This window comes from Coregonus clupeaformis, chromosome 19 (assembly GCF_020615455.1).
Source record: "Coregonus clupeaformis isolate EN_2021a chromosome 19, ASM2061545v1, whole genome shotgun sequence".
Classification (NCBI taxonomy): domain Eukaryota; kingdom Metazoa; phylum Chordata; class Actinopteri; order Salmoniformes; family Salmonidae; genus Coregonus; species Coregonus clupeaformis.
The window spans coordinates 22,861,685-22,869,628 of record NC_059210.1 but is presented as its reverse complement, the minus strand read 5'-3'; the positions used below and the strand labels follow the sequence as shown (position 1 = coordinate 22,869,628).

At 43.3% G+C, this 7,944-nt stretch overlaps 1 protein-coding gene across 2 annotated transcripts; it reads right to left on the bottom strand.

Moving 5' to 3' along the window:
- Nucleotides 1-1,224: 1,224 nt before the first annotated feature.
- Nucleotides 1,225-7,037, bottom strand: adpgk (ADP-dependent glucokinase). Of its 2 annotated transcripts, none has more exons than XM_041837782.2 (8): nucleotides 6,736-7,037; nucleotides 5,158-5,383; nucleotides 4,809-5,034; nucleotides 3,600-3,662; nucleotides 3,259-3,379; nucleotides 2,887-3,083; nucleotides 2,669-2,767; nucleotides 1,225-2,448 (listed from the first exon to the last, which is right to left on the bottom strand). In XM_041837782.2, the coding sequence occupies exons 2-8, from the start codon at nucleotides 5,367-5,369 to the stop codon at nucleotides 1,882-1,884; spliced, it is 1,485 nt and encodes a 494-aa protein (XP_041693716.2). In that variant the 5' UTR covers nucleotides 5,370-5,383; nucleotides 6,736-7,037; the 3' UTR covers nucleotides 1,225-1,881. The 2 variants fall into 2 exon arrangements, with proteins under 2 accessions (XP_041693716.2, XP_041693717.2); XM_041837783.2 differs by having other exon boundaries at nucleotides 1,225-2,445; nucleotides 6,736-7,036.
- Nucleotides 7,038-7,944: the final 907 nt, after the last annotated feature.

Sequence of the window (7,944 nt, the reverse complement as noted above, 5' to 3'; positions counted from 1 at the left end):
CTCCAGGCTGTGTAAGGGCTATTTTACCAAGAAGGAGAGTGATGGAGGGCTGCATCAGATGACCTGGCCTCCACAATCCCCCGACCTCAACCAAATTGAGATGTTTGGGATGAGTCAGACTGCAGAGTGAAGGAAAGGCAGCCAACAACTGCTCAGCATATGTGGGAACTCCTTCAAGACTGTTGGAAAAGCATTCCAGGTGAAGCTGGTTGAGAGAATGCCAAGTGTGTGCAAAGCTGTCATCAAGGCAAAGGGTGGCTATTAGAAGAATCTCAAATATATTTTGATTTGTTTAACACTTTTTTGGTTACCACATGATTCCATATGTGTTATTTCATAGTTTTGATGTCTTCACTATTATTCTATAGTAAAAATAAAGATAAACCCTTGAATGAGTAGGTGTTCTAAAACGTTTGACCGGTAGTGTATGTGTATAGGTGATATATAAAATACCTATCCAGATCTGCCAGGCCGCAGCAACGCTTGGGCAGAGGAATGCGCCTTATGGTTATATCAACATTTGTGCATAAAGGCGTTTTCACCACCATTTCTCACATAATACATTTTACAAACACAAAAAGATCCCACCTTGTCTGGCATATTTTGATTTGTCAACATTTGGAAAGTTTACCAAGAAATTTGCTTTTCCATCAGGACTGTCGTGATTTTTTTTTTATCCAACATGTACTTTACTCGCATTAAAAGGTTGGTTGGAAACCTAGTTACAGTACTTCTTCCCTTCCTTGGCTGCTCGCTCAAGAACCTCAAGGGGGGCTAGACCCCTGCTTGTTTTACGTTTGAATACACGAGGCATGATGTTTGCGCTGTAACAATAAAAATACACTATCTTGAGTTCATATGCATGACACATTGCAAAAATACTATGCATATTGTGCATAAAACTAACAAAATGTATTCATAATCTGTATGGGGTATGGTGGCAATTAGCTCAATTTACCCCAAGGCAAACATTTTAACTATATTAGCTCACATAGCTACAAGGATGCACTTTCATGCTAGGTTTAGAAACTCATATTGTAGCTTATAGAAACCCCAATTGACGTATAGAACAATCTACTTTGGTTTAGATACACACATCATGAAACCTATAACACAAATTCATTTGACTGTGAAAATAAGATTTTTTTTAAACAACTTTTTCCATGTGGTTTCTTCCTTCACAGTCTGAAATTATGACCACTTCCTAAATATTTGGTCACATGATACATTTTGTGTATGGTTTCCTAGAAACAAGGGGTGGCTCAACTAACCACTTGGCTCAACTTACCCCACTTTCCCCAACTATAATGCAATAGTGCTTGGATGAGGGAGCTTGTTCTGAACAGGGTCAACAAGAAAGATTATTGATGGAAATTGAACTAAGACTCAGCGATATGATGTGAAAATAAACTTCCAAAAAGAGTGTGATGCAAGAGGCTGAACTCGTTGGCACTGTTCAGCGTCTGCACATGTGCACAGGAGTTTGCTCCTCTCTCGTGCAACCTGATAGCTGCATGAAAGCTCAAACTCTGTCTGAAATCGCACCGCTACTTATAGAGACCATATTGCTGAATGTTTTTCCATTTTCCCCCCTCCAAACCAAACTGACAAGCAGCTTTGGCATTGTCTTTGTACACAAACATTTACATTGCATTTTCACAAGGCAAATGAAATAAGAAGTAACCCAGCACAACTCCTTGGAGTTACAGAAATGGCTTAAAAACTGTGCCCGGTGCAAAATACTTAGCTAACCAAGGACCAGAATTTCAACCCAAGAAAAAGCTACAGTACAGGTAAAGACATCACTGGTTGGTTGGGGTTGGGGAGATATGGTGCACACCACCATACAATAAAATAACAAGAGTGCAAGAAAAAAGGAGCTCACAAAAATGGCAGCTGTGGCCTGATCTCCGAGTATACGAGCCCCTCTGCTGAGATGGCGTCCCCCAGCCCTACTGTCCGGAGTGGCTGCTTGCAGACCAGCACAGGTGCAAGGTGAAAGGTCACGTTGCCACGGTGCCAAACAGTGACAGGCTCAGTTGGGTTCAGGGACAACTTCTCTCTCGGTTCGCCGTGGGAGCTGTGGAACTCCAGTGGAGCTTTAAGAACCACCTTACTGGTATCTATGCTTTGGAGGCCGCAGGCCTGGATGCTGGCCACACGGGCCCCTGCTGCCACGGCGGCCACCTGGTTGGCCCAGTGCCCGTCCACAGTGGCAAGGACATGGTACGCCAGAGTGTGAAAGTGGATACGCGTGAGGTCAGCCTCCGACTCGGGGTCGCTGCGTCCATGCTGCTCAAGGACCCACAGGAGGATGTCACTGACGCGGCCTACATCCGGTATCCCCCCCCAGGAGGCCAGCTCTGCGTGAGGCCCCGTGCCGGCCTGGGAGAGGAAAAGTAGCTCCTGCTCATTCAGCCCAATGGAGGTCACTATGGGCATGACCTGCTAACAGAACACAACACCAAATGGTTTATTGTCTGCATCAGCTCCAATACAGCACTTTATTGCGCAGCATTATTATCCACTTTAAATTGACATCATCTATTTTGACGACATCACAACGTCCAAATATGATCCCGATTTTAACCAGACAAGGCCTTTTAAAAAAAGAATATTGAGTTCTGCCAAACTTGTACTTTAGTTACTGTTAAACCTACACCTTTACCTCTTGCATGATGCTGTTCATGTAGTCTTTGTCAGTCATGCTTGCCAGCTCCAGGTGGACGGGGACCGCGTTGCGGACGTCAGCAATGGTCGCCACTGCCTGAAAAGGTTCAAGCAAACCATCGGAGTTGCTCAGTCTATACAAAGGTTTGACAAAACTCTGGCGAGAACCCTAAATGTGCTATATCATTGTGCTGTTGTTTGTGCTTTGCTACAGACCTCTTTGAGCCTTTGCTCCCACATCTGCCTCCCCTGGCCCTCCATCATGTGCAGACCGGACAGGACCACCAGGTCTGGCTGGAACTCATCCAGGCTGGCCACAAACATCTCCAGCGCTCTCATCTCCCCATTGGACACGTCATGGGAGAAGATGAAGCGGTTGGCTTGGGGAGCCTGTGTCGCACCCCACTGCTCCCCTAGATAGAGAGGCAAAAGGACAGACATGCATTTTCTACAAATATTTTTATAGTGGCCGACAGTGTAGTTAGGCTACTTGAGGTAAGAAAGGAATGCATTTCCATGAATCACCTAGCTATTAAAAGCTTATAAAACCTATTTTCAGTTGTGGTTCAGGTTGCCCTTGGTCCTTACCTGCTTTGTACTCCAGAATTAGGTGATATTCATCAGTCTCCTGCAGGGACTCAGGGGGGACAACTATTTGCTCGTCCAGCATCTCGTGTAGTTTAGGCCCAACAGGCCCACATAGCAGAACCTATTAAAGACAGAAACCTCCACTGTCACTGACTTCAGGACATTTCACAAGTTAGGCAATGTCCTCAGTTCCATTTAAAACAAACTGCCAAAGTTTCAATGTGCCAAAAAACCACAACTCAGATCTGTGCAGATAACCATTCAACAGTGGCTGAACAGTAGAATTTGTACAAATGTGTGCATTCTAGTGAGGAGTTTAGAGAGTGAAAGTGCCAACCTACCATCAGCTGAGGGTATGTGGCAAGTTTCTGTCCAATGAGAGCAGCATTTCCTCCAACATATAGCTAATTAGTGACAGAGAGCGAGGGAAAGAGAGAGCAAGAGATAAAAAGAGAGTTGAGGTTTATCAGTGAGTCTGCTAGAAAACGCCATCATAATAACCACGATTGCACCAAGAGATAGCCCAGCAGTGAAATTATTAATTACTGTTGATCATGCAGAATTAAATTTGACACAGTCACTCAATCCTCTCTGGATGGAACCTTTATTCAAAATGAAAAGTGCTTCGTCTTCAGGGGGGTCGGCTTAAAGCCAATTACAGATGCCAAAAATACATCAAACTTTTAGGCTCAGCTTGAACTGATTTTTTAAAATAGGCCTACAACTTTATCAGTCTGTCTGTGGAGACATAATTCCTTTGTCTGCTTTGCTCCCAACCTCACACAAAAACATTTGCCAGTTTATCTTCCACGTTGTATTGCCTGGTTCAGGATTTGACCCGGTAACCTTCCAGCTACTTGTCCCCACTCTCTAACCTCTTGACTACCTACCACCCCTTCACCTATTCAGTCATGTTGGATTGGTGATGATTACCTCAAGTACAGAAAGGATGATGCATTTCAAATGTATACAAGGTCTTGGATTAGGCTAAATTGGTTTCTGTTAGCGTTAACTATCTGATGTACAGACCATGAGAATGTGAAACCAAACTAACGGTTGGGTGATATATTGGTGATAAGGTTTTATATCGTCGATCTGCCCATAGGAAATCCTGCTGATACTGTTCTGCTTATACTGCTGATACTTCACTTTTGCTCATTTTAGGTACAGGATGAGGTTTGATCAAGGATAGATGTGAACTGTATGTTATCTAGACATAGCCTAACAGTTTGCTGTTATTGTAACCAACTGAAATTCACAAATGCTGGGTTGTGGCAAACTGTTCAGCTCTCCTATCTCATAGTTGATGAATAACCAAGGTGGCATCTTTTTTTAAAACAGGGGTTCTGACAATCCTGTCACGTCAGATCAGTGATTAGGCCCACTTTAAAAAAAGGGTCCATCAGCAGTTGCTACATCCATTTTTGGACTCATAAGTTAATGATATGTACCCATTGATTCTTGAAGAATATAACTGATATAACCTTGTTCCAGGATCATAGCTTTCAAGAACCTGATATAAAATGGGGAGAAACACTGTTTTAACTTGCCTGAGCACCAGGGTACTCTGCAGCGGCCTGTGCAATCCTCTGGAAGACCTCTTTGTCGGTGAAGAAACGCTCCGCCGCGGACCCCCTCTCCATGTAGTGGATAAAAGCCTCTTTCAGGTCCTCTTTAGAGTGTAACACTTCATGGTCACGGCCCATCCCAGGATCCACAGCCAAAGCTTGTAGCAGCCCTATCCCCGACACCACAACGTCCACACACGCATTCACCCTAAATGGAGGAAGCCAGAGAAAAAGTTAACACGCAGTGTTTTGTTGGATGAATGATGAAAACCAAAACCGCAAACTCTCTAAATCATGACATCATGAATGCTCAGTTGTCTCTGAAACTCACCCTACTGCCACTCTGCCCCATTGATGGGCGGGAGGAGTTATTAGGGTCTCCCAGGCAGTGGCGATAACCTGCTCCAAAGTTGGTTCGCTCTGAATGGATGGATGAGGCAGGGATAAGTACTGGAGAACTTGTTCAGGCAGCTCAGGGTTGGTGTGGTAGAAGTATCCAACGGCCAAGGCCAACAGGGCAGCTCCCGCAGCCTTCTGCCACATGTTTTCTCAGACTTCTGAAATGAGAGTGCAAACACACATGCATAATAATAATCCTACTGTAATGATACCTGCTAAATGTACACAAGTCTTCCTGTCTGTCATTTTGCATCATACCTGCAGTATTTCTGTATTTTGAAAGTTATACATCTTGAAAACTTGATTGCTGACATGCAAAACAGTTTGGGGACTATATCAAGAATGGACTAATGAAACAAATACCAAAAGATAGTTTTTGGGTGGAATTTTCGCTTGCCATTTCCTGTTTGCTAAAATTCTAATAGTTCCTCTAATTTACGTTTTTGACAAAACAAGCAAGTATAGTGTAGAAAATCATTGTACCATCTAAACCGCTGTGAAATATATTTTCCATAACCAAAAATATTGTATTTTCAGCTAGTGTACAAACCTAAAGTAAAAAGACGCAAAAACGAAACTTACGAACTGGAACCATAGAAATAGCGCACATAGCATCTTAGACTTGCTTTCAATGAGAATTACAGCTCTATAACTAATAGTTGTGTGTGAATTTGGTCAGGTCGCCTAAAAAGTTACATATTGTAACCTTAATAACCTGCTTTTTTGTGTGCGCGAAAATAAAGCTGTCTGAAAATGTCATGCACAGTGGAATTGCAATGGATATGCACAAGACTCTCACATACTGACAAAATAACTAATTAGCTGATGGGAGAAATGACTTTACAGCTCTATCAAGGTTAACAGGCTGAATCATGGTAGCTAGCTAGCTGGTAGCAGCAAAGTTGAACAGGGTGATGTGTCATCATTGCATTGCATTGCACTAACATCAACATCAATATTATTAGTAGCTAGATAACTTTAGTTACCCATTCGTAAATCACTTTTCAGACATGGGTAGTATGGCAGAAGAGGTTTTAATTAGGACGAACGCTAGCCAGCTAGCTAAGTTACCAATGAAGTTGTTTTCCAGTATCAAATGTTAGCTAGCTAGCTTGATTGGATAGCTCTGGGTCTAACGTTACCGTCGCTGAGATGGCTAGCTCACTCACTCCACTACAGCTAAAAAGCTACATAAGTTATGTTTATAGTTAACTAGCTGAATACCTCCACGGTTTGGTAACGTTATACCCAACATACTGGCAACCACTGTCAAACTTCGTTAGCTCCATTCAAACATTGCTAGTTTGCAAGCGACATAGCTAGCTAGCATTGCCAGATAGAAGTACGTTAGCATCCTATCAAATATATTTGTTAGCTAGCTAGTTAATTTAGCCAGCTTGCTTGACAACTTTTAAGGCGGACACAATCAAAAACATGGTTGGTAGCTGACTTATCTACGATAGCTGGAAACAACTATAGGCCTGGCTGTGGGGGGAAAAATGTTACGAACCAGGATAAGTTGGGTTGAAATTGGGGTCTGTCTGTGGTGTAGATGATGATGGGCAGTGATGTTGTCCAGGACCTCCGTGTTCAGACCACTGAGGTATAAAGAACGGTTCAGACCCGGCGCCACGTCTGAACTCAAGGGCAGAGCAGTAGGGGAGAGTGGGGTAAGTTAAACCACCCTTGTTTCTGCTTCTTCTTGTGAATTTCCGGCAGACTAGACGCTTTTTGGAATATTGCTGCCTTTCTCAGTTCAGAATGTGCATTCCACATTGTGACAAAACCAAAAAATAAAGGGGAAAGGGAAAAACTTGCACCACCATCTAACCCTGGGGACGAGGACATAATATTATTATTATTTACTTTTTTTATCCAGTCAGATAAACACTCCACACAGCCTACCCGAACGCTCGGAGGCGTCCGCATGGTCCTAAAGCACACCGATGCCTCGTTTTGTATCACATTACAATGATAAAACTGGGAGGATGGAACCCCTTCTCTCAAAACTTCCTGTAGATCTTCTGCACTAAAATTTCTCACACTCAAATATTTTTCTGCTGCTGCAACTACCACATCTATCTTCTGTGATTTCCGCTCCATCAGTGCAGTGTAGTTTGTCATGTAAAAATCTTCCCAGCGTGAAACAGTTCCCAATCCTCCCAATCCGTTCTACCTAATTTCTACCAGCATGTTAAATGTGCAACCAGAGGAAAAAAAACTCTAGACCACCTTTACTCCACACACAGAGACGCATACAAAGCTCTCCCTCGCCCTCCATTTGGCAAATCTGACCATAACTATATCCTCCTGATTCCTGCTTATAAGCAAAAACTAAAGCAGGAAGCACCAGTGACTCGGTTAATAAAAAAAGTGGTCAGATGACGCAGATGCTAAGCTACAGGACTGTTTTGCTAGCACAGACTGGAACATGTTCCGGGATTCTTCAGACAGCATTGAGGAGTACACCACATCAGTCACTGGCTTCATCAATAAGTGCATCGATGATGTCGTCCCCACAGTGACCGTACGTACATACATTACATTTACATTTTAGTCATTTAGCAGACGCTCTTATCCAGAGCGACTTACAGGAGCAATTAGGGTTAAGTGCCTTGCTCAAGGGCACATTTACGTCATTTAGCAGACGCTCTAGTCCAGAGCGACTCACAAATTGATGCATTCACCCTATAGCCAGTGGGATAACCACTTTACAATT